The 27320-nt window shown below is 46.8% G+C and overlaps 1 protein-coding gene across 7 annotated transcripts in view; it reads left to right on the plus strand.

The window, feature by feature from the left end:
- The window catches only part of Rgs6 (regulator of G protein signaling 6), a 586626-nt gene that overhangs the window by 462825 nt on the left and 96481 nt on the right, over window positions 1-27320 (plus strand). For all 7 annotated transcript variants that reach the window (XM_040275504.2, XM_078050459.1, XM_078050462.1 and 4 more), the window contains exon 4: window positions 23611-23661. In XM_040275504.2, coding sequence (XP_040131438.2) covers window positions 23611-23661 — 51 coding nt within the window. The remainder of the gene's footprint in view (window positions 1-23610; window positions 23662-27320) is intronic.

Genomic DNA, 27320 nt, shown 5'->3' on the forward strand with positions numbered 1-27320 from the left:
ATTCATGGCAGCCTCTGGCACCTGGATCACAATCTTCCTCTTTACCACCATTGTCTTTTGTGACACCATCATTTTTGTTCAGCCATTTATCCTGAACTTTTTTATTAAAATAAACCGTTACTTCTGTTCAAATTGTTTTTTCTAAAACAACAAGTCACGACGGCTTAAGTGATTAATAGATATAAATAATGTATGTAATACATACTACAGTATTTTATGTTGCAAAGCATGTCACATTCACCAAGTAACCTAACCTCTATAGTAACCTCACCATCATTTATGGAATTAAACAGGACAGGTGGCATTATCCTTTCAGAGCAAAACTGAGATCTGAGTTTAATATATTAGCCTCTCAATTCTCAATCTTCTACTCCTGTGACCCTCACATCCAACCCATTTTTCTCTATCTTTTTATAAAGTGGCTTGAAGGAACAGAAAGGAACCTGGTGGGAAACACAACCCTCAAAGGATCAGAAATGTTGACATGAGAGAAAGGAGAAATGTTGTGAACGCCATCAGAGAGCAAGAAAGATGCTCATTTTTCTCCTATTTCCAAATTAAATAGCAGGGTTGGGGGAAGATGGAGAAAGAAAGGGCATTGGAAAAGACTGCGAGGGAAACCAGTGAAGACTAAGAGATGGTCCCTACGTATGCCTGGGGAGAGGGGAGGAAGTGATTAAGGGGAAAGGAAGCTCAAACAGCGTGGAGATGAGCCAGCACAGTGGCGCACATCTGATGCCAGCAACTCGGGAGGCTGAGGCAGGAGGATCACCAGTTTAAGGCCAGTCAGAGCCAATTAGCGAGGCCTGTCCCAAAAATTTAAAAGAAATAATAAAATAAATAGGCCGAAGCTCCCCTGGGTTCCACCCCCAGTGCCCCAAAACAACACCGCATGCAGATTAGACTAACAAGTAATGGGCTCCAGAGTAAATCCACGTGGATTTACTCACTGACTAAGGATAATAGGGAACTATCTGGTCTCAACATTTCTAATGGCACAAGTTATAGATAATCTAATATATATTTGTGAGTTAGTTGGTAGATGGATGGAGGGAGAAAGGGATGGAAGAATGGATGAAGGGATGGATGGAGATATTGATGGAAGGAGAGATGGAGAGAAGGATGGATGGATGGATGGACAGATGGATGGATGGAGGGATGGACAGGTGGATAGACAGGTGGGAGATTTAGTCCCACCCAGGAGTGGTAGTGTTTCTGGAAGAACCCTAGCAGAATTTGATATTCCTATGTCCTTCCTGCGTATTGGAAGAAGTGGGTGACAAAGGAGGGGCTCCATGAACATCCTCAGTCCTCTCTGGATGGACCCACCACTGAACCTGGGGGCATCCACTGGTATAATTCCCTCCCTCAGTGGCCAGGTGATTCCTAGAGCCCTCTCATGATGGCTGCTGAAGCCACTGGTTAAACTCCATGGAGCCGTTGATGTGTGCTCCAGCTGCGGCAAAGAGAAAGAGGCCTTTTCTCTGATTCCAAGGGACTACTCAGTGGGCACCACCTGGACCACTTTCAGCCCCTTAGACATACAAATTGCAATGCCATAGATAAAAAGGAGCCAACTCTTCCAAACCTCTCCCCCTGACCATTGGTTGTCTAGGACTTCTGTAAGCCCACGTGGCTGGGCCTCACCTCTGGAGTTTGTGATTCTGCAGGACTGGGCAGGCCTGAGAATACACATTTCTAACAAATTCCCGTTGTTGGGACCACACTTTGGGACACACCTCCTTCCTGTGTGGTTAGGTTGAAATTAGGTATTCTTAACTTCACCTTGAGGGACTCGGGTGTGTCCTTGAGAAACAAAAGAGAGTCTGTGCTCAGTTAATTAGTTCTAATCTTCTTCTGAGGCCTTGGGTTGGCTTTGGAAGGCCAGGTTCTTCGCTGGCTCAGGTACTCACAGAGTCCATGCAGGAGAATGCTGGAAAGGTTGGGTAAAGCAAGATGAAGCAGGTCCTGAAAAAGAAACACTGGTAGTGACAAAGAATCAGAGGAAAACACATCATTCCTCAGAACTTGGATCTGTGTTTCTAGGGAAGATGTCATGATGTGTTCATCTGTCCTCCAAGTGTGTGCACAGGTGACACAGAGCAGGAGTAGCCCCGGGAGGCCCTGCTGTCGATGAGCTACACAAATATAAAGGCTTAGATCTGTGTTAAAGACAATGGTCCATGCAAACTAAAGAAAACACAAAATGCTAAAATTCTGAAACTTCACGAAGGGGATCTATTTATCCAGACAATTTCTTCAAAATAGCCAAAGAAACGATACGTCCTTGAGGTGATGGGGATGCTGATCACTCTGTTTGGAGCTTTACATGGCCTATATCAAAGTATTACTTCATGCCCCATATGCAAATATTGTTTGCCAATGAAAAAGTAAAAGTAAAAAGAATAGCCTTTTATCCCATCACCCATCTACTTTACTCACACACCATAGCTTCTCTGTCATTCCGCCTTAAACAAAATGCAACACAACACCCTCCAGTCATTGCATAACCTTGCCTCCTTCTTTATTCTCCCCCACCCACACTGTCTTTCCAGTTCATGTTCACAAAAGCCCAACAATATGATGGCGTATGAAGGACCTTCCTCTGAGAGTGGAGGTCAGGGGAAGAGATGGAAGGCGCCAGGCCCCAGCCCTCCCCAGCAGGCAGGGGAGTCGAAGACAGGAAATGAACACATGCTCTCATTTTCCTTTGCTGAATAGCAGCTTGGTTTGTGTTCCCAGCCAAGGTCTCCATCAGGGATACCCTCCATCTTTCTCAGCAAAATTGCCACCTGCTCTGGGTTATACAGCCCCTTTCTCCTAGAGCCTCAATGTGTGTCTACTATCTCCTTCTCTTCCTCTCCCCCTGTCTCCCCTCCCTCCCCCCTCTATCTCCCCCCTCCCAGGGTTGTGTAGTTACGTTTCGTGATCTCCTCCATCATTTCTTTTCTCTGGTCCTGCACATGCTCATTACTCCTGGGCAGGCTGCTTGAGAGAAGGATACTATAACCACTAGTATCTGTGGTCTGCAGAGCCCAGAAAATATTGTTGAATCAAGAATACATTCCTTTGTTCAGCTCTGCTTAGTTAGGCCTCCCCTGAGTCTTCTCCCTCCCCTGCTGGTTATCTCCTTCTAACTTGATTGCTGGGTAGGAGTTCAGAAGCCCTCCCTGGTGACCACCTGGACAGTGGATATGCAAGTATTGCATCATGCATGTACAAACATCAAGCACTTCCGCTGTGCCTTGTTATTAGGTTACAGAAAGGAATTAGAGGGCAAAGGCCATATGCGTTAGGACATTGGTCTATCTGGAAAGCAACTGGGTGTTAGGATCTTTCCAGTAGACCAGATGTCTGCTCTGTGTGGCAGCCAGTATCTTTAGCATGGGCTGTATACCACCCTGGAGAATTGTAAAAATGCAGATTCCAGGGCTCATCATACAACTACTAAGCTAGGGCACAAATATCTGTGACCTTAACAAGCACCCAGTTGCTTCAGGTCTTTTTAACCAATGGCCTTGCTGCTCTCCCCTGTGAGAGAAGGTGCAAGATTAGGGTAAGTTGGAGAAATGTCTACTGCTGTGCTTGTGAGCTTTGTCTCCAGCACCCACCCTTGGGGTTCTGGCGTCTCTCCTTTGGTGAATTCTCTCCAGGCTCCGTGCTTTCCTCTGAGCCTCCCTTTCCTGTGTCCTCCTTAACTCTTGAAACCCGGTGTGCCTCTCATCTTCCACTTGGGTTTTCGCCACTGTTTTCTGTGTTTCCCCTTTGCCTCTGGTTTCAGATTATCTGTTCCACTTGAAATCAAGTGTTCTTGAACTTGGCCTTCACCGTTCCAAAGCTATCTTCTGCCTTTGTATCTCAGCTGAACATCTTGCTCTCTGTTTAGCCACGATTGAGCATTTAATAGTTGAGATGTAATAGTTACAAGGAAACATCAAAAGTGACATATGGCAGTGTCTGTGTCCACAATCTTGGGAAGGGTGATTTGGGGACAGGTTTGTCATAAGAATAATGTCCTCATGGGAGGGAGGCATGGGCATTCCAATGGAGGGATCCCCTGAGAAAAACACATAGTGGGGAGGCACGAAGTCCCAGATACACTGGTGAACTAGCATAGCGTCTGCACCTGGGCCCAAGAGGGGACAAGCTGCAGAGGTGAACCAAGGGCGTGCTGTGGAGGAACATGACTCTCTAAGAAATTGGCTTTTACAATTCATTTGGCTCTTAAGATAGGCAAGTTGCTGTGTTAAAATATTTGACAAGTTTTTGTCTTAGTTCAGGCTGCTGTACTGAAAATACCATAGTCTAGTTTTAGAGGCTGTTCAGTCCAGGATCAAAGCACTACCAGCAGATCCAGTGTCTGGTGGGGCCCCGTTTTTCCTAGCTTAGAGGCAGCCAACCTCTCACTGTATCCTCACCTGGCTGAGAGTGCTAGTCTCCTTCTCATTCTTACAGGAACCCTAGTCCACCCTCATGACCTCATCAAAACCTAATTACGTCCCAGAGGCCCTACCTCCTAAAGCCATTATATTGACAGTCAGGGTTTCAACAAGTGAATCTGAAGGGCTATAAACCTGCAATCCATAATAATTACTATACATTTCTTCCTGAGAATTCTGTGAATATTTGGGGGGCAGAAATTCCATTCTTCTTTGGTCCTAATTAACCTCTAGTCTAGGGCTCCTATTATGACATTTTTCATATACTACACAGTATTGTAGAGAGCTTCTTACTTATCTTTCTCCCCTGCTAAATATTAGCTCTGTGAATATCATTCTACTGCTTTCTAAGGTCCCTGAATCCCCTTCCAAGTCCCCAAGGCTACATACAAGGAGAGATCTCTGCCTGGTTCTCCAAATGGCCATCCAGGTTGGGCCACATTTTCTCCTTTTATAATAGTGAAGGGCCAGGAAATCTTTCTGCCTTCCTTCCCTAAAGACTTCTCTGGTCTTGGTCTTCCCAAATTTGGAAAGAGAGCGTAGGGGACATTTGTCATTTGCTTTCTCTACCCAGACCTGAATATCTTGCTTCGATTATGAAATTTCCAGATAGAGTGTTGTTGGGGAGCATAGACCACTCCCAGCAATAGGAGCTGGAATACAGCTCTGTGTGTGGCCAGGACATAGGATATGGTCTAGGCCCTGCCAATCACAAGTACCCCTCTGCCCCTTTGCCTCTGGTTTCAGATACTCTGAAGTATTTTCCTCCCCAGAATTGGTCCTGAGCCATGTAGATGGGTGTTTTCCTCTTGCTTTGTATATATGTGTTCTAGACCTCATCCACAGCAGGCTCTGTTCTGGCAACTAAAAACTCTGCATGATCCAAGGAAGTGGGTGATGTCATTTGAAGAGAGAGACAGAGAACCTAGAGGCTCACCTTCCAGGGCTGAAGGCAAGGCCCAGGCTATGGGAAACTCCACGCTGGTTTCAGAGCTGCATACAGAAGAGAAAAGATAGGAATATGAGACATCCAGGAAGAACAATGGAAAGAAGACACAGAACATTTGCTTTAACCAGATCTATTTGCAAAGTTTGCTTGTTGTCCAAAAGCACTGTCCCTTCCTCAGAACTGTGAGCCCATGATGCATCCCTGAGAATCCCACCTTGCCCTTGCTTCTACACCCCACCTCCTCTGGGCAGGTGGGACAGAAGTGTCTTCACCCAGGAGCTTGGATGAGTGGAAGATGTGACCCTGGGAAGACAGTTACATGCTTCCCTGGCTGGGTTTTGGTGGTTGTGTTTCTTTAAAAAATTTTAAAAACTGTGATATAGGAATTTGCTTCTAGTAGCCACTTGAAACAGAAGACAACATTAACCACCCTCCACAGTCATAGCCCAGTGTCATCTGGCAGCCACCAGCAGCTTCTGTAGAAGAGGGGGTGTCTGTCACCTATCCATTGAGGAGGAGCATGTGTGCTAAAGAGCCAGTCAGTCCAGCAGGCTCACCTCACCAGGGAATGGAAGTCACAGGGTAGAAATGACTGTTATTCTTCTCTTCACCCTGAGCCCGCCAGATGACCCAGTGCATCTTGACTGACAAGAAGAAGGGTCTGGGAAAGTTGAGATGGAGTCAAAGATGATGGATGATTTCCTGCCATGAAAGGAATTCCCATGCTCTGCCTAATTGGTTTTTTGATTGGCCTGTCCCCAGATGTTGCCCCAAAACAGATCATAGGTTAAAACTGCCTCTCCCAGGCAGCTTGGGCACTGGATTCCATGTTTCTTAAGGATAATTCCGAAAGCCCAGTAAAGCCCAACTAAAAAGTTCTTTTTTCCAGGTGCAGTGGTACACGCCTGTAATCTAAGTGGCTCAGAAGATTGAGGCAAGGAGGATCATGAGTTTGAAGCCAGCCTCAGCAACTTAGCAAGGCCCTGAGCAACTTAGTGAGACCCTGTCTTTAAATAAAATATTTTTTTAAGAAAGGACTGGGGATGTGTCTCCATGGTTAAGTGCCTCTAGGTTCAATCCCGGGTACCAAAAACAAAAAAAAAAAAAAAAAGGTCTTAGGTGGGGTTCAGCGGAAGCTCATCTACCTACAATCCTTTCATGGTCCCCTGGAGTCTTCAAGCTCTCTTTGCTTATCTCCTTGATCCTACCCTCTGCAGCTCCCCAAGCCATCTCTGAGTCATGCTAAATGACAATCTAAGCACTGACTCTGAAGCCAAAGAGCTTGAATTTGAATCCCAAATTTGTCACCTAGTTCACTGTCTTCATCTGTAATATGGGGATAATGACAGTACCTATTTGGTCAGGTGGCTGTGCATATAAATGAGTTCTTATGTATAGAGGACTTGGAACCCTGCCCGGCAAACAATAAGTCCCGTATAAATGTTTGCTGATAATGTGTCCCATGATTTTGAAGATGATGTTCTCATCCTGGAATGCCACCTTACTTGCCTAGCTAATTCCAAATGGCTCTTTAAGGTTCAGTTCAAGGAATACCCCTACAGGTGTGTAGGGCCACTGTCCATGGTCTTCAGCTCCATGCAAAGACATCCACTATGGTGCCCAGTGTGCTGAAGGTCAGTCTTGCTTTACTTGTCTGTCTGCCCCAGGTTGTGAGTCCTTTGAATGTGGGACTTTGTACCAGCAATCAACATAGTCGTAGAACACAGAAGGGTCTCTATGTCACAGGAGTGGGTAAAACCTTACTGAAATCCATTACATTTACATATTTATTTGTTCCCTCCTTCACTCCTTCCCTCACTCGGTAAATATTTATTGAGCCGGGTACAGTGGTGCACACCTGGAATCCCAGCAACTCAAGAGGCAGGAAGATCAGGATCGTGAGTTCAAGGTCAGCCTCAGCAATTTAATGAGGCCCTAAGCAACTCAGTGAGACCCTGTCTCTAAATAAAATATTAAAAAGGGCTGGAGATGTGGCTCAGTGGTTAAGTGCCCCTGGGTTCAATTCTCTATACCAAAAAATAAAATAAAATAAAAATAAATAAATACACAATGGTGGTCTGTGGGTAGACTCTGTATCAGGCCTTCTATTTCTCTAGCACACAGAGAGAAGGTAGGTTCTGAGTTTCGCTGCCCACAGACTGTCTTTAACCAGATATTTCAGAGACCAAAAGTTTTACTGATGTCCAACTGAGTTGTTTCTCTCAAATTCAGAAGCCTATTTTAGACTCCAAACTTTGCAACTGGGCTCAGCCAATCCCACGGGCACAGTAGATCTGATGAGTAACTTTCAGCTAAAATAAGTCCAGAAAATGTCCTGCCAAAAGAATTGTTTGGATCCTTTTCGAAGCCGTGGCCACAATGCTTTATGAAGATTTTTATGCAGACTTCTTAGGTATGTTTCCTCAAGATGGATTTGAATGCAAAGTGCTGCCAGTCCTATTTTGAGAGGAATACTTTTCTGCTGAACATGTTGTTGCCCCAAATAACAGAACCACTTTTCCCAGATTCCCTCGTAGCTAAGTGTGGTCAAGTAACTAAGTTCTGGCCAAAGATGTGAGCATCAGTTCCCCGTGGCTGCCGCAGTAGACTGCGACAAGGTGAAGTGGCTTGAGACAGGACCAACGTGTCTCACATGTCTAAAGCTCAGAGGTCTGACCCAGCCGCGCGGCCCTTTCCTGTCTTCAAAGCCAGCAGCTCTCTGGAGTTTTTCTCTTTCTCTCTCTCTCTTCCTACCTTCCCTGCTTCTGCCACTGCATCCCTTTCTCTCTCTGAGCACCCACCTCTCTGTCTCGAGGACCTTGTGGTTACTTTGGGCCCCCTTGGATAATCTCTCCCTCTTCAAGTCCTTAATATAATCACATCTGCAAAATCCCTTTTGCTCTATAGAGTGGTATATTTATGATTCCAGAGATGAGGACATACGTGTCTTTGAGGAGTTATTCCATCTCTCACGATATATAAGTAGAATACGGAACTTTCTGGAAATATGCTTAAGGGAGGTCTATCAAGTGGGAAAGGTATGCTTTTGCCCTTCTGTCTTTCTTCCTCCCTCCTTCCTAAAGCTGGGGTGTGATGGCTAGTGCTTCCGCAGCCATTTGGAACCACCAGGTGACCTTAGAGGTGGAAGACAACCCCTAGAGTGGCAGAAGAGAAACATTAAAGCATGCATGGTTCCCCATGACCCCCAGGGAACCACCTCCACGTTTATTCAATCAAATACACCCACATCTTGTTTAAGCCATTACTATGTTTGTTTTGTTCTGTTTTCCTAGGATAAACCTGAACCAAACTCCTCAAAACTATACATAGCTCTTTTCTTAATAAACCACAAGTCTGGGTCTCACAGTCTACATCTCTGCCTAAGGAATGAGACAGTGTTTCACAAAAGCGGACAGTGTGTTTAGCAGGAAGCCACGAGTCCCCACCTCTCGCTCTGCCTGTAAGCTGAGTCCCACGATCTCAATGTTAACCTGGGCTTTTATGCTTTGAAATCTTTCATGGTATTCTACCATTACCCTCCCAGGAGAAGCCGGGTGGGCACCGATGGGTTACTGACATGCGGAGTCACCATCTTATCTTATTTAAAACAGGGCTGTGTCTTGGCCCCTTCTTCTTTCACATTGCTGTAAACAGTCAGCAAGAGCAAGAGCAGCATAACTTGCCACACTGGAAATCTGGCCTGTCTGTCAAAATTCACAAGTGGCTCAAAGAAGCAATCAAAAGCATCGAAGCCACTGTCCTTAAGAAAAAGCAGCCTAGTTATTAGCAACATCAAAACATCAATCACTGATTTGGGCCGGTGTTCTTTACCTGTTCATCAGACACTTATTGAAAATCTGTGCTGTGGCCTCAGGAGACAGGTGCCCCTCTCCTTAAGGACCTCATCACTTTAGTGGAAAGACAGGTTGAGAAATGTGGGCAGCAGGGTTTGTTGTTTTGTTTTATTACAGCCAGCTAAACTCTGTAATCACAGCAGCTGCCCTCCACCAGGGACTCTTCGTAACATCTCTCTCCCCTCTTGTTATTTGAGCCGCGTTGTATTTTCTTTATCAACTTTGGCAATTTCTCTTTTTCCCTCCAGTAGGGGGGACTAAACCCAACGCCTCGTGTATTCTAGGCAGGTGCTTTAATCACTGAGCTACGTCTCCAGACCTTTCTAAAAGTTATTTTTAAAATTTTGAATGTCTCGGCTGCATTGCTCTGGCTGAATTTGAGATCCTCCTGCCTCAGTCACCCAAGAAGCTGGGATTTCAGGTGTTCTAACAATGTTCTTCATTATTTGCTCTTTTAAACCCAATCTAGTAACTGGTACCTGGAGTAAGAGTGATGATAAGGAAGGGACAGGAGGACAGTTGTGATGAGCTTGTGAATTCACTGTCCTGTCACAAGGTTTCCTCATATTGGAGGATTCTCGGCCTGTGCTCTGAGCCAAGCCGTTTCTCTTGGTCTGTGGCTGATGGGTGTGACGGGAGGATAGCATGTCAGAAGTTGCCTGGCGCTGGTGACTTCTAACACAATGGCATCCAGGCTTGAAGTCATTTCTTCAGCCACACAACTGTGTCCACTGGGAACACAGTGTCTACATGTTCCCAGATCCCACGTGATATGTCAGGGAGTCTGCTGAGATTTATTTATTTTTTTTAAAAGAGAGAGTGAGAGAGGGAGAGAGAGAAAGAGAGAGAGAGAATTTTAATATTTATTTTTTAGTTATCGGCGGACACAAACAACATCTTTGTTGGTATGTGGTGCTGAGGATCGAACCCGGGCCGCACGCATGCCAGGCGAGCGCGCTACCGCTTGAGCCACATCCCCAGCCCTCTGCTGAGATTTAATGACAGAAAAGCCAGAACACACGCTTAAGCTTGTTACAAATCAAAAGAGAACCCAGAAGGGGCTGGGGTTGTGGCTCAGCAGTAGAGCGCTCACCTAGTACATGCGAGGCCCTGGGTTCAACCCTCAGCACCACATAAAAATAAATAAATAAAGTACTTTCATTTTATTTATTACAACTAAAAAATAAATATTTTTTTTAAAAAGAGAGAACCCAGAAATCCTTAGCTATTTGGCATGGTTGTGGGGTGCAGCCCTTAGGTGCCGTGGATGGTGGTAAGGGTAGAGAGATTTCCCCCTGAATGGAGACAGGAGCAGGGAAAGGAGGTGGCAATAGCAGGCTGGTTTGGAGGCTCTGGCAGATGGCTCTATTGTGTGAGCTCATTTTTCTTGCTTTGTCCTTAAAGAGGGGAATGAACAGCCATGGTCATAGCTTAAGACCCAGAAGCTTGAAGCTCAGGCACTTCCTGGATGATGGGAAGCTGCCAGTCCAGAATGGCTAGGCCCAGGTTCCCCGGCCAGCTGTGCTGCTTACCAGCCAAGGGTATGCCTCCAAGGGCCCTTCTTGTCCTTCTTTTCTCCCGGGGTGACCTCGTCCAGCTTGTCTGCTTGACTACTTGAGGTCTATTCCTGCACACCAGTGACTTCCAAATAACATGCCCAGCTGCCTTCTCCTCCAAAATCCAGACTCACGTGTCCAACAGCCCCTCGACACCTTGATCTGAACTTCCTGTTGCTCTTAAAGTCCGACAGGTTCTCACAAGGTGCAGCCCCTGGCTTACAGCTCCCCGCCCCGTCCCATCCTGGGTCTCCTGTCTCTTCGCCCAGCCTGCCCCCTGCTCTCTGGATGGATGGAGCTGCATCCCACCTTGAGATTCAGCAGCAGCTGTCCCGCTGTTGGGGATGCTCTTCCTCCATCTCTGCACACACTGCATCCTTCCTGTCCCTCAGGCCTCTGGGTGAATGTCATCTGCTCACCGCTCAGTCTCAGCAGCCCCCAGTCACCCTCTCCCCTGTCACCCCATTTGAGCTCCGTCATTGCACTGCTGCTCTTGTCTTCGTGGGGTTCCTTTGTCAATCGACTCCTCCTTTGGGGGTGAGCCTACAGAGAGCAGGGACTGCGTCCCTCTCATTCTTCGCCGCAGCACGAAGAGCCATAGAACTTGACAAATGTCTTATTGAATGAATAAATGAGGAAAGAAGGCAGAAGTCTCCTGAGCCTCAGTTTCCATGGGTGTAAAATGGGAACATCTTTTGAGGTCTTAGGCACCAGGTGACAGTGACATGAGACATGATGCATGTGGAAGCCCTTAGGAGCCTCAGTCTCCTCATTAGGTGTCAATCTGCAGTAACAAGGACACCAGGGGAAAGCCTTGCTGAGGAGCAAGACCCTGAGCAACACTTCGGGGATTGGCCTGTATAGTGAATGCCTTCTCTCCTGCATGTCTCTGCTGGATTCTCTCCATTCGGCCCTTCAGAGGGTCTCTCCACCTTTCCCACCTGATGGGTGATGCGGGCAGATCACAGGGTAGGAGAGGAAAGTCACACTCTTTATTTCCTGCTTGGCCTTGGCTAAGGCCACCATCCCCTGCTGAGCCCATACCCCTGGGTTCCCACAGCTGCTCCCTCTGGCTGCCTAACGTCACAGACCCCTCCATCTCTTGCTCCCCTGCCCTCAGCCCACCCAGGCCTCGCCCACAGCCCCCTCCACTCTCGCTAACCTGGCATTTAGCCAGCATCACCCGAGGCTATTTTCTGGGATACATGCACCTGCCCGTGGTGAACTCCGGGGGCTTCCTCTCTGTCCTTCCTTCCCAGCCTTCTACCGCTCAGCTCCAAGACCGTCCCTTAGCCACAGAGGACCAAAATCACAGAGAAGCTTGAAAGAGGAGACATGCTTGGCATCTGGAATGGCTGCCTCCCCCCACCTCCCGGCTGGGTTCAGACCCTCTTTTCTTCTCTGCGTTCCTGCAGGCGGGCAGCGCAGGTCACTGGTAGCAGCTGCGTGCAGAGCGGCTGAGCCTGTGAGTGATGTCAAGCTGTGACCTGTGCTTCCAGCTTCCCAGCAGAAAAAAATAATAATAATAAAGAAAGAAAACAGTTCTTTCCTCAAACTTTGTTCTTAGCCTAAATGGCACTCTGTCATTTTTCAGGATTTCAAGGGTGGGGACATACTACAGAAGCAATTAGGTGAGGTGTAGGAGCATGAGTGTGTGTGTGTGTGTGTGTGTGTGTGTGTGTGTGAGCATGTGAGTCGGGCGTATCTATATGTGGGTATGCATGTGTGTGCATGAGCATCTGCATTACTAAGAGATGGGCAGTCACTGTGCACAGATGTTAAGGGGACGGGGCAGGAGGCTGTCCCCCAGGGAGGTGGGTGGGCTGGAGTGAGGGGGTGAAGAGGAGGAAACTGCACCCCTTGCTTCCCTCCCCTCCCCTCAGCTGCCCTTGCTCTCCCTGTGGGAAGCCTGTTACTGTCTGAGAATCTGACCCACAGAAAGCATAGGCAGCCCACATGGAGGACTGACTTGTAGCTTCTAGAAGCTTCCTTGGTCTCAGTGGATGGCTTTGCTTTTCTCTCAAGTCCTGCAAAGCCAAGCCTTGATCCCTACCTCATTGCCCATAGAAGAAATAAAATCAGGACACTGCTGTCTTGGACAGGCAATGTCCTCATGTCCACTCTCCCAGACTGGGCTTCTATCTTATCTTATCAAAGCTGAAGGTTGGAAAGGGCAGACAGGCCCCCAAGGTCACAGAGCTAGTAGGAGGGGGAGCCAGGATTTACACCTAGGCCACTTGCCTCCTGGCCACTCCTATGGGAGACCGGGGCTATGGGCTTAGCTGGGCTGGGCAGGGGTGGAGACAGACAGATCTTGAGGTTCTGATATTTTGCCTCAAGAACTAAAAATGATCTGGGAGTGGACACTATGCATATGGAGAAGACCCTGAACTGGCTTTGAAAGGGTGGGTTCATCTGTTTGAATGAAACAGAGAAGCTTGAAAGAACCAAGCTGGACCAGTCTTAGAACTATCCAGGTCTAGAGACCTGCCACCCAGGCCTGGTGGGAGGGCCCCGAAGGCTAGATCGTAAATTGAAATCTCTACCCAGGAGATCAGCTCTAAGACAGAGTCCAGTCTGGGCATTTTGAGGGGTATGTATCAGTAGTGGGTGGAAAAGGAAGGAGGGCCTTCTCTCCCGTGTGGCACAGTCAGGAGACGGGGCCTAGGGGAGGAAGTCATGTCATTGGGGGTGTGCCTTTGATGGGGCTATTGGGATACCAGCCCTTCCTCTCTCTCTCTTTGCTTTCTGGCTGCCATGAAATGAGCAGCTTTGCTCCATCCTGCACTCCTGACATGATGTGCTGCCTCACCGCAGGCCCCAAAACAATGGAGCCTACTGACACCTCTGAAACCATGAACCAACACTAACTTTATAAATTGCTTACCTCAGGTGCTTTCTCATAGCAATGGAAAGCTGACTAACATGGGAAGTGGGGGGTATGTCAGTGCCAGGGACCACACTAAAAGTCTACCTACATCTCATTAGAACCCTCCTATGGCAGAATCTGAGGTGGAGACCACAATTGGCCCCTTTCTGCAGATGAGCAAACCAGGGCTCATAGTGCAGCATCAGTAAAATCTTTGCCCAAGATCCCGTCTGTACACAACTGTGCCTGGAACAGGACTTGCTGCACCCCATGAAGAGCACATGGCTCTACTTCCCAGGTGGTAGCAGACTGCAGTGCGCTTTGCAGACTTTCAGCCTTAGGGTGTGCAGTGGGGTGTGCCCAGTCACATTGCTCCAGAAGTGTGGCTGGGGGCAGGTCAGAATCTTACCAAGCGATTGCAGTCCCCAGCCCAAGGTCTAAGAGATAGCTTGCGGGCCTCTTTCCCTGCTTCCCTCAAGAAAGCCTCAGCTGCACCCCCTTCCCTTTAATTGAAATATAAAATGTTCAAAAACCCTTTTTCAGATTGCACAGGTGAGGTGACCATTAGACCCCACTGCAAGGCAGCGGCACCCCCAGCCCCCAGGTCCCTCCAGTCGTCCCTCTCAGGAGCCCTTAGAACATTCACGATGCTTTCTGATGAGGACGCCTGGCATCCAATCCCTTGTCTCCCAGAGCAGCTCTGCTTATTTGTTTTTCATTTCTGCCTTTTAGTAGGAGGCAGTCATCAGTGGCCAGCCACCCTCAGGGAGCGGGAGGTCCGCCCACAGTGGCAGCCAGCCTCCATTCCCCTGCGTGGAGGCCTAATCAATGCAGCCAGAGCCAGCCTTGCCTTTAATAAGCAGATCTTGCAGCTAAATCCTGCTCTCTGCCTCGCCCTGGATACTTTTGATTGACAAAACTAATCTCTCCTCCACCCCCACCTCTGCCGCTGCCCGCATCCTCTTGCAAATCATGTACTCAGCTGCTGACAATTAGATATAAGACTTGGGATTCAGCGCGGGAGGGTTATGAGGTGATGAATCAATCGTGGGGGCTTGGGTGAGATAACAAACCGGGGGGGGGGGGGGGCCCATCTCAGGCACCTCCCTGCAGCCCTCAGAGCCTCCTGCTTGATTTATGAGTTGGTAATAACCTTGCCTGGTCTCCTGCCCCTATTATTTTTCATAATGCACAGAGAAGCTTTAAATTTCAGAGAATGGGGAGGCTCAGAGGCTGAACGGGGGAGGTAACACTGGGGGAGCCCTGCCCAGAGTTTCCCCACAGCCAATTGTCTTTTCTGCTTGCGAGCAGTGGGTCACCAAGAGGTGCAGCTGTCACATGCTTATAGAGGCCAGCAAACCGACTCCAGGGAGGTGGCCCTGGCAGACCCTGGTTTAGCACTGCACGTGGCGGAGGCCTGGGTATCACTAGATCCGAAATCATCATCAGTGTGTCTGAATGTCATTCCTCCAATCTGCTCAAAACCAAGTCCAAGTGGCTCAGAGGCCTTCCTGATAGGGGGAAAGCACACCCTGGACCCAAGTCAGAACAAGACAGCACCAACCTGCAGTCTAGAAGCCAGTAGAACAGAGGGGACAGACCAGGTGGTAGGAGTGGGCTGTCTTTCAGCCCAGAAATGGAGTTGAAGACGGTGTTTGTTAAGCAAAAAGAAGACTTGGAATTGCCACCTAAGCTTTTTTAAGTATTAATTTGTTGAGACTTCTTTTTTTTTTTGGCATTAAATTTTTTTTAATTTTTTATTCTAACTTGTTATATATGACAGCGGAATGCATTACAATTCTTATTACACATATAGAGCACAATTTTTCATATATTTGTTTGGACACAAAGTACTGTCAACCATTTGTGTCTTCATACAGGTACTTAGGGTGATGATGTCCATCTCATTCCACTGTCTTTTCTACCCCCATGTTCCCACCCTTCCCCTCCCACCCCTTTGCCCTATCTAGCATTTGTGTTGAGACTTCTTTTTTGAGAAAAGATGTGATTTTACTAAAAAAAAAAAAAAAGAAAAGAAAAGAAAAAAAAAAGGAATTTTCACCTGAAGCAGTATTTGTAAAATGCCCATTGAGGCCTGGCATTGGTTCATTATTTTTTTCCTCCACATTTTTTTATTGGAGAGTTATGGTCGTACATAACGATGGAATTTGTTGTTACAGATTCATACACACACAAAACATTACAATGCAATTTGGCCAGTGTCACTCCTCAGTACTTCCCTTCTCTCTCCCTGTCTCCCACTCCCTGGTTGGTGTTGGTATATAATGAAGTTTTTCATGGGTCACAAAAATGGAGAAAAAAAGATTTTAATGGAGTGAATATGAGTGAATATGTGTGATATGAAATATATGAATACAATTATTGATGAATACACTTTATTAAACCCCAACTCAGCACCAGGTGGATGCTCTATGCCAGACATAGAACAGTGTGACTGAGTCCCACCCCTCAGAGCTGTTATTCAGTGGGGGATATGATATGGGTTAAATTGTCCCATGCCCCCAAAATTCATATGCTGAAGTCCTATTCCTCAGAACCCCAGAATGTGACCTTATTTGGAATTACAGTCCTTGCAGATATAATTAGTTAAGCTGAAGTCATTAGGGTGGGCCTTAATCCAGTGACTGGTGTCCTTATAAAAGGGGGAAATTTGGACGATGAGACATGCGTGCAGGAGGAAAGCCGTTTGAACATGGAGGCAGAAATTAGGGCAGCGCATCTCCAGGCCCAGAGCACCACATTGTGCCAGGTGGCCATCAACAGCTGGGCCAGGGACGCGGTGCAGACCCCACGTCACGGTGGTCCTTGAAGGACTGTGCAGCACGTTGGTCTTGGACGTCCAGCCTCCAGAACTGTGAGAAAGCAAATTTCCATAGTCTCAGCCACTCAGTTTGTGACAGTTTGGCAGTTCTGACAGAGTGCCACAGGCGAGGGGGCAGACACCACTCTGCTGTGAGGAAGGAGGAGGCAGGGGCATTGCCCTGCAGGGGAATGGAGCATGGTGCATTCTGGGAATGGAAGGACCATCCCAGGGGCTTCAAGAGGAGCGGGGGTTGGGAAGCAGGATGGAGGGATGGACAAGGACCAGCACACTCAAAACAGGAAAGATGCTGGCTCCATTATGCTCACTGAACCACACTGTGGCCAGGGCGCCTCCTCCGCTTTCCTCCCACCCTGACTTTGCAGGAAATATCTGCGAGGAGCAGCAAGGTCAAGGGCCCGCACAGGGGTCCCAGTCATTCTACGAGGCCTCACCACTCTCCCAATGACTACTGTCCTATGACTACTTTCTTTTTTCCCCTCTCTGTCCAAGAAGCTGGGTATCCACAGATCTTTCTTAAAAGCATCCGAAGATCTTTTGAGACTCTCCCAGGACTTAAATGAAGAAGTAGCCAAGGTGACACAGGAATTCCACCCACTCCCAGCCACGCAAATGACCGGATGAGACAAGGGGCTTCAATGAGGTCCCGAAACTCGGACGGACTCTGCCCGTAGTTAATGTGTCTTAGTGCCCACTGCGGGCCAGACACTGTGCTAAATCCACGCATGAAGCCGTTCCTGTGACCCTACAGCCCCTGCGGCAGGTCCCATTATTACTCTCCTCTTTTTCCTATAACAAAATGAAGGTGCTGAGCCGATAGAAGAGCTTCGAATTTACGGGCCATTGCAGCAGGATCATGAGCCAGGCTTTGTGAAGAGGGTTTTATGGACATAAACTTGTTTTATCCTGCAGGTAGGTGTAGGTATTTCCTACAGTGGACCTAGGAAGAAATGGAGATTGGAGTGCATGTTGGCGGAGGGACCTTCTTAGGGTCCCCAGTTTATAAGTGACATACCACAAGTGGCACTCAGGTCTGCTCAGCTTAATCATCACTGTGCATCATTGTTTCATGTGCCTATAAGTGAGCATTAAATTTGTCACAACTTTCCTTTGGAACAGCTCCAGCCCATTGACCAAGCGATACTACTCAAGAATCACACCACTATTTCTTCCGCCTCTCTTTCTTCCTTCCTGCCAGCTTTCATTAATACCCAGTCTCCCAAATCTCAGTTCCACATTCCTCTTCAATTAAGCTTTCTTTTCGAGCTGACTGTTGTAATTTTTATTGTTTTTTTTTTAACTAAGTCATGAAAGAACACCAAAACTAATACAGACTGCCCTACTTAGAATATCCTTCCATTCATTCACACAATGAAGCTGATAATAATTATTTAAAGCATGAAATTGTTAGGGTAGGATTATTCCTGGAATACAGAAAGTGCTCGATAAATTATTACTTCAATAGCTAGTAATAGTGGTAATTCTTTGGGGGGTGGGTACTGGTGATTGAACCCAGGGCCCTCAACCACTGAGCCACACCCCCAGCCCTATTTTGTATTTTATTTAGAGACAAGGCCTCACTGAGTTGCTTAATGCCTTGTTTTTGCTGAGGCTGGCTTTGAACTCAGGATCTTCCTGTCTCTACCTCCTGAGTGGCTGATTTAGGCATGCATCACTGCACCCAGCAGTCGTGGTCATTATTATTACCACTAAATTAATGTCTCTGCATCAGAAAATAATTTGATGCAGAATATCGGTTTTATGAATATTTTTCTCACATACCACTTGGAAAGTCATTAGGACATAAGGAAGGTGGGATGGTGAAAATGAAAATAATATTTGGCATGAAAAGGCCTGGATTCCAACCCTGGCTCTAAAATGTAATCATATGTCTCAGCCTAATTTTTAAGATGGTTATGATAATGATCATATTTTACATAATTATTGTCATGGTTTACATAATTACATGATATGTGATAACAAGGTCGAGGGCCCAGGAATGGTCACCAACCCCTCTTCACAGACACTGGCACCATGTGACTGATGAGTGGCATGAAGCTGTCCTCTCTTGGAAAATCCCAAGGCAGATGTGGTCATGACCTTGACTGAGGAGTAGGATGAGCTCTCTCACTGCAGAAGCCTTCATATCTTTCCTTGGCCTCCAGAAACATTTTGCTCAAGGGAGATGGGAAGGGTGGATAATTAGCTTATCAATTGCTCCAGTTGTCAGTATTATGATATATATAATCTACCAGGTTTCTGGTAACTTGAAATTTGCAGATGATGGCAACCAGTCTTTGGTTGGCTTTGCATGATTTGATTTGGGCTCCTATCGATCCACTACTTTGGGAAGAATAGGCAAGTTTCAAACTAGGATCTCCTTGGGTTCCGACTTATGAGTATCCTCATCAAATGCCAAGTCTTTGAAGAAGCTTAAAACACCTTGAGGCAAAGTCCAGAATTTTATAATAAGCTTCCCCCACCAACATGAGAAACAGAAGCCCCTAAAATATTAGAAGATCTTGCCAGCTTATTCAAATCTGGTTTTATTGATCTAGAGGAGATACAGTGTGAGAACTCAGCAGGAGGAGATCACAACGTGTTACTCTACAAGGAAACACAAGGGATGGGTGCAGGTTGTTATCTGTGGTCCAGGACAGTGGGCGAGCAGCACCAGGGTCGACAGAAGTCCACTCAGAGCTTCCAGGGGCAGCAGGTGGCCAGAGAGAGGGACCAGCTCAAAGCCCAAGTCCAGCATCACGACTGAGCCTCTCTCTGCTCACCCTTGGAGAATCCCGCCTCATTCCCCTCTGCCCTTTCCCCAGAAAGCAGAAAGCACCCAGGACCTGAGTGCGGGATGGGGGAGTGGGGGGCTCAGAGTTCCCATACCCTCTCCAATTCTCTCTACTCTTTATAATAAAAAGCATTTTTGTCAGTATAACAGAGCATATAAATGCTCTATAAACTTCAAGCAATACAGAAATTTTTAAAAAGTAGATATTTACCATAATGTGATGCCTCACGCTGCCCAAGATACCCTAACTTAACAATTTAAAGACACTTCCAGACTTTTCTTCATTTCTGTGTATATTCATACACACATAATTAATAGAATATAAATGGAATGCCGGGCACGGTGGTGCCCGGCTGTAATGTCAGTGGCTCAGGCTGAGAAGGAGGATCATGAGTTCAAAGCCAGCCTCAGCGAAGGCAAGACGCTAAGCAACTCAGTGAGATCCTGTCTCTAAATAAACTACAAAATAGGGCTGGGGATGTGGCTCAGTGGCCCAGTGCCTGAATTCAACCCCTGGTACACCCCCTTCCCCCCCAAAAAAAGAATATAAATGGAAATATTTTTCTGTTGTAAAAATGTAATTTTACAACATATTATGTTCTTAACACGCTTTCCTACTTAATATAGTAGGTGTTCAATAAAAACTTATTGCATAAATGAGCCATAATTTACTGATTCAATCCCCTGTTGGAGGACTTTTAGGTTGTTTACAGCCATTCAGTAAACATGACTATATATAAAAGATATGGTTGAGGAGCTGGGTTTGTGGCTCAGCAGTTGCCTAGCATGTGTGAGGCACTGGGTTCGATTCTCAACACCACATATAAAATAAAATAAAGGTCCATCAACAACTTAAAAAATTTTTTTAGAAGATATGATTGAAATACAACAGGTACAGAAACCAATGCCTAGCTGCATTAGTAATTACATGTGTAAATATACTAATAAAACACAGGTGCTGTGGAGAAGTAGCTTGCGTGCCCTCTGGTGTATTTCATGGAGATCCCAGGAATATGTTAATAAATTAGCCTCAAAAAAGACAACTTTCAGACAAGTGTTTGGGGACTTGGGAATTAGGGGTAGCTCTCCCACGTCGCACAACATAACACATTGTTAAGGTGTTATATTGTCTTTAAGAGCTCAGCACCGCAGCTCAGCTAAGACAAGACCCAAAATCCAACAGTCCTGACGAAGGGCAACAACTCATTTTAGATAGAACAGGAAAGAAAATCTGCTTCAAGTTCTTTTTAGGAGAGGAAGGGAGGAACCGTTGGGGGTTGGTGTGGGGTGAGGGAAGGAGAGAACAGGAAATGCAAAATGCTGTTTCCTCCTGGTTATTTGGACGGCTCTTGTGGGATTCCATGGTGTTGGGTGGCAGGGCTTTTAAAAGACATAATACCATGACAGATTGACTTCCTTGACTGGTTCCTGGGCCTCAACACACAATGCTTCGCTTCCTGCCACAAGCCTGAGGCTCGGCCACTCCTGGATCAGTCCCAGGGAGCCTGAGACACCCCACAGCAGGAGAGCAAGGATGCCCCGTCCCTGGGCATTGCCATCCCGTTTGCCAAAAGTCTACCCAACCGTGTCCACGGAGTGTAGGGGGCAGCAGTGAGGTTAGTGACATTGCAGGTTGAGCGTGGTGGCTCACGACAGCCCTGGGGCACGGCTCAGCCCTTGCCTGGGCCTGAGGACAGTCACACCAAGCCCCGGATGAGACGGACTCTCATGGTGGCTGTGCCAGGGACAGGACACCCCACTCTGTGGCCCCCACAATGCCAGGGGAAAGAGGAAAGGGGCTTTTTTGACTTTTCCTTCTTTGCAAAAAATGCTTCAATGGGACCCTGAAGGTCTGTGAACACAGTCTGGTGGACAGAGAGGACAATAGGCCAGGGGCCCCGTGCGTAATGCCAGGAGGTAGAAACCCAGACCGCGGTGGTGCCAGAGACTGGGGTTGGGGCAGCGGGGGAGCGGATGCGATAGCAAGGAAGGAGTTTCACTGTGAATGAATACTAATTAGTGACATGGATATTAATGATGACAGTAATTAACAGGGGAAAGGAAGGGCTGTCATTGTCCCAGGGTGAGTAATCAATCTTGGCAGGTGATAAATAATGGTTCGGCAAGCTCAGCAGAAAGATAATCCGCTGGCCCCAGGGAGAGCCGGAGTGATGCAGGCAACCTCGCCGTTTCCAGGCAACCCACAAAAAAGAACTATTTTTCTTTTGAGGAAAAAAAAAAACAGGTTAGTGCCTCACCCCGACCCCCCAACTTGGGATTACAGTTCTTATTTGATTTCTGCTTTGTTCTTCATTTCCTAGGACAAATGTTGAACTTGTGTAATTTGGAGGAAATGAACGTGCACGCACGCATGCGTGTACACACGCGCACACACACACACACACACACACACACACACACACACACTCTTTGTGTCAAAATGCAAATGAATCGGTGTGTTTCTGGTCCAAGGGTTAGCTCATAGATGCCATCCGGGAGCAGGGGTGGGAAGAAGCTTAGAAGTCCCTCTTTTGAGGTTGAAATGCAGGGACATTGAAAGGATGGGGTCAGGGGAGGCTGGACCTGGGGAGAGCCCAGGAAGAGTGGGGTGGACCCTGGCAGCCCTACAGAGCGGCTAGGCCACCTTCCTCAGAGCCAGAGAGAAACAGAGGTCCAGATGCTGGAGCTGGCACGGGTCCCTCTTCTGGCCACCAGTCAAATCTCTGAGGAATTTGATTTCTGGGAAAAGGGAAATGCTTGGTTAGCCCCTCTGCTGGGTCTCCAGAGGGCCAGCAGGGAGTCTGACCCAGCAGAGCGACTGGCAGACCCTGTCCCTCGCGCCAGGGCCCCCGATCCTAGCAGGACTCCTTCCAGGCTGTTTCCATCCAGCATTCCACGCTGAGGTGACAGAGCCATCTTCAATGATCCACTCACTGGAAAGTGAGATCTTTGAGTGACAAATCGTTATGGGACCTTCCAGAAAATCAGACTCTTCCACTCTCCTGGGCTGCGTCTCTCTTAGAATGTGGGTTCTAAGTGTACGTCTCCAAAGGCAGGCAAGGAAAGGGACAGATTCAAAGGACCGTGGCCAACATGGCCAGGAGCTCCAGGTCAGGCGAGGCCGCCCCCCGCCCTCAGGGATCCAGGCAGGTTTCCCCTGGAGAGAGACCTCGGTGGTTCCCCAGGACAGTCCAACATCCCAGGGACTGGTCTCACTCAGTGATCCCGGCTGGGGTCAGGTTTGATTTTCTCTCTTTGGAGAGTAAAACTAAGGCCAAAGGAGGGAAGGGAGAGAGGGGGCAACTTCCCATTCAGAGAAATCAAGGACCCCTTACCTGGAACAGGCTGGTGAGTGGGGAATTTGTGAGTTCCCAGGCGCTAGGTTTTTTTCCCCAATGCAGGTGACAGCACCTGTTATCCCAGGTGTTGTGAACGGGGTGAGGGAGTGCACAAGTCCCTGCTGACTCAGGATTTGATATTTGTTAAGATAACACTAGATGCTAAAGCAGATTAAACCTCCAAATTCCGGGGGCTTAACCCAGTGACGTTTAATTCTAGATCAAGTAAGAGCGTCCAAGGAGCATTTAATTTTCATGGTTGGAACCAGAGCTCCTTCCATATTGTGGCTCTGCCTCCCTCAGCTCTCAGGTGCTCTCCATCCAGTGGTGGGGGAAGGGAAGGGGGTTGGAGGGTGGGGGGGCTACCTACCAGTGAGTCTCTAGGTCTGGAAGCTGCTGGTGTCATTTTTATTCACATTCCTTTGGTAGAACTTGCTCCACACCCAGCTTCAGGGGAGTCTGGAAATACAGTCCCGCTCAGGCCCAGTGGTAGAAGGAAAAGGTTTTGGTGAACACAAAGGAAATTTCTGCCACAGACCCCCGGGGCACATGATTCAAGATGGGCCCATGTCAGAAGAGATGAGAGAGTTTTACAACACTGTGAGGTCACCTGTGTCAGGCAACCCTTGTCGGTAAAGGTAGGAAGCGGGAGAGTCCTCAGGCAGTGCTCTGGGGGCCCACGTGATGAAGTCACCCTCCCATCTTTATTCCCAGGAAGCCTTCTGTAATTTCTCCCTAGAAATGTGGATATAACCTGAGTCATCCAAAGTGAAATTTTTTTTGGAAAAGAAAGTAACTGAAAATGTACCCGTGGAAGAAAAAGGGTTGAGTAAGGATGGAAAATATTCAATATGATCCGCATCTTAGATTGGCTGATTAAAATTCGGACTCTCTCAGGTAAACACTTTTCTTCTGTCACAGGCTTACACACCCACGAGGCCTTCAGTGGAAACTGCTTTGTCGTTGCAGGTACTGACGTCGTGCAGTGGCTCATGAAGAACCTGTCCATCGAGGACCCAGGTACTTGACCCTTGACCCCAGGTACCAGCAAACTGGGATCTCTCCTGCCGTCTCCCGAGAGAACTGGGCTTACCCATGTGAATTGCCGGGTGTGAAATCACTCTATTTACAAATAAAATGAATATATTTTCTCCACTGAATATCGATCTTCAAATTTAAATCACCCTTTGAGGAAATGAGCAACTATTTAGAATGCCAAAGAGCGCCATACATGAACGTGTGAAATGAGATGAATTCTCGTTAGCTGCGGCAATTAAAGATAGGTTGTGGCACTGTCACTGAACAGCCTTCTAGAGCCAGCTCTTAAAATTAGATTGCCTGATCCACAATTAGATGTTTAATTATTTGCTAAGACGCCTTCTGGGTTTTTTGTTGTTGTTGTTTTTTGCTGCTTGCAAGAAGTGAAGGAATGGTAGTTTGTTTTTTTGTTTTGTTTTGTTTTTTTTAATTCTAATTGTGCATTTCAATGAGGAGAATCCTGCCAAAAACAACAACAAAACCCTGGCTAATAAGACAGTTTTCCAAATCTGTCGTCCCCCCCCACCCAGGAAAGAAGCAGGAAAATTTACTTTCAAAGCGTAATTAGGAAATGGGAGGATGACTCCAAAAAAATGAAAGTTCTACATAAAGTAGAGCTGATTATCCACATGCTATTAGTTAATCATTTTTGAATCGATCCTACACTCCTTTGGTCTTGCTTAACCGGGTATTCTTGATGCCCAAAGGTCATGCTTATGAAGTTCCACTGATGTGAATCCAGGCTGATGTTCTTGATGGACACTGGCACTGATGGGAATTATCTGCCCCAGTTTAAGTGGTCCTCAATCACCATGCTTTCTGAGGGTTTCGTGGGGTTTTTTCCCCGCGTGCCTACCCTCGGTGTCTGACCTTCAGATGTGGTTCCTTGCTGGGATCAGGATGTCATCTCTGACATTCTTGCATGTTAACCTGACAGTCCTGATCTGCTGCTGACTATGAATCAATTTGTCTTCAGTTAAATATGGTGGCTGGAAATCTGAATGCCAGGAAAGTGGGGGTCATTGGTGGAAGTGACCCTAGGCCTCTCACTATTGTTCAGTGACTGCTTACCACTAGCAAAAATCCTTAATTCTGGTCAAGTTCTTAGTGCACCAGAGAAAAATTATAAGTACTAGAGTCCTTTTAAAGGGTAGAACCCACCTATGTGGTTCCCCTCTGCAGCCTGGATGTCCAATTATCCATTCATGAGATTGGACGGGATAAGCAGCCATCAGCAACCACCAGTTTGGTGACATTTATTTGATGATGGCGGTCTTTTCAAAGAGCACTGGTTTTATGTTGTTGTTCTTTTGGTTTTGTTTTTGTTGCTGTTGTTGTTTGGTAAAAGTAGTTGTTAACTTACAAATCAAAGGAGACTTTAGAACAAATGAAGATTTGAATAAATCTTAACTCTGGTAGGACTTCATTTTTTTTTAAGCAATTAAAAATACAGTGAAATCATCGACTGGGGTTGTGGCTCCGTGGCCGAGCACTTGCCTAGCATGTGTGAGACACTAGGTTTGATCCTCAGCACCACATAAAAATAAATAAATAAAATAAATATTTCCAACTACAACTAAAGAAAAATATTTTTTTTAAAAAAAGTAGTGAAATCAGCAGAAAACAAATAGTCTTTAAAACTAAAACACTTTGGTTTTTTTATTTGTTCTTTTTAGACATATAGGATAGTTGACATATTATACATACATGGAGTCTAACTTCCCATTCTTGTGGTTGTGCATGATGTGTTGGTAAACTGGTCATGTACTGATAGATGAAAGTTATGTCCAGTTCATTCCACTGTCTTTCCTATTCCCATTCCCCTTCCCTTTCCTTCATTCCCCTTTGTCTAATCCAATGAACTCCTATTCTTCCCTCCCCACCCTCTTATTGTGAGTTAGGATCTGCATATTGGAGAGTACATTCAGCCTTTGATTTGGGGGGGGGCGGGATTGGGTTATTTCACTTAGCATGACAGCCTCCAGTTCCATCCATTTACCAGCAAATGCCATAGTTTCATTCTTCTTTATGGCTGAGTAATATTTCATTGTGTATATGGACCACATTTTCTTTACCCATTCACCTATTGAAGGGCACCTAGTTTGGTCCATGGCTTTGCTATTGGAGCCCTGGTTTCTTTACTCTTCTGAAATAATCATTGTATTTTTGATACATATTTTATTTTATTGTTTCTTATTATTGTTGTTATTTTGAGAACTCTATTGGGGTAGTAGGAGGTGAGAATGCTCTGGGCCTCAAGAGGAGTTTCAGTGCTGGGCCTGTCTGTGAAGATCTGTGAGACTCCAGTGCCCAGGAGACCTGGTTTGGGCTTCTGAGCGGCTAAGGATTGGCCAGCTGGTACAGAAGGGGGCAGTCGAGGTGACGCGGCACCTAGGGAGCGAGGCATGTCCAACACCTGCCTGCAGCTCCTCCGTTTCTTCTCTTTTGCCAAATTTCTGAGTAAAAACCTTTTTTCAAAGGGTTTAAGCATAAGCTCCAAAACGAGTGGCATGAAGGCCACCTTGTTCCTGTATCTTTTTCTTTTGTCCCTGGGAAAGGAGCCGCTGCAGCTGAGGAGGAAGCGTCCCCTCTTGCTAGACCCATTATTCTTGAAGCACACAGTGGGCCTTCCATTTCGGCAAGTCTGTGTCCACAGACTCCACCAACCTGGTGGAAAACAGCCAAGGGGAAGGAAACAGCCCCTGTACTAAACCCGCACAGACTTCGCTTTTTGCCATTATTCCCTAAATGACACAGTCTGACAACTAGTAGCATACCGTGGACGTGATATTGGGCATTATAAGTAATCTAGAGATGATTTAAAGTATGGGGAGAATGCGCAGAGGTTATACACAGATATTACGCCGTTTTATGCAAGAGACTTGATCACCCACAGCTTTTATACCTGCTGGAGTCTTGGAACGAATCCCTCACAGTCACCCACAGTTACCGAGGGGCAGCTGTTCAGAACTTAAAAAGCAAACTGGTCATCCCAAGAAGTAAGACTCCGTGCATCCTGAACCCACCAGTTGTAAGTGTACACGTCTCCCAAAGGGGAATGGATGATTCTCAATAAGTAGAGCATCTGGATCAGATTCAAGGGTTCACAGGTAAAGCCAAAACAAATCACTTTTAAACATCCAGAGCTTATGAAATTAATAATTGCTAAGAGACTCCCTGAGCATGTCAATCATTTCCACGTCCAGATATTGCTTTTTAACCAATGAAAGTACTTTGAGGTTTGTAGACCCTTCTTATGTGTAGGAGGGGCATTTAGGTGGAGGTATTTTTTTCTTAGCTCTGCATAGGATAAAATATAAATTCTTAACTATCAATAGGAATCTATTTAGGACTGGTGCTCAACAAGAAGTCGATGTTACCAAATATATATTTCTTTCAGTTTGACACCCCCCACCCCCGCCAGGGTCACTGCCCAAACTACTGTCCTTCTTCCAATTTTCTTAGAAAGTGAATCTTTATCTATGCCCACGAGAGAACACTGTCACCACTGAGGCGAGTGTTGTTTGCAGGACTGTAACAGGAATCCACAGTCCCCCTGTGGGCAGCGGGGCCGCGTCCTCACTGCCCAGGGTGATAAAGCAAGATGAAGCGAGGCCATGAATCAAAGCTGCCAGCCCTTA

The sequence above is a fragment of the Ictidomys tridecemlineatus genome, chromosome 5 (assembly GCF_052094955.1).
Source record: "Ictidomys tridecemlineatus isolate mIctTri1 chromosome 5, mIctTri1.hap1, whole genome shotgun sequence".
NCBI lineage: Eukaryota > Metazoa > Chordata > Mammalia > Rodentia > Sciuridae > Ictidomys > Ictidomys tridecemlineatus.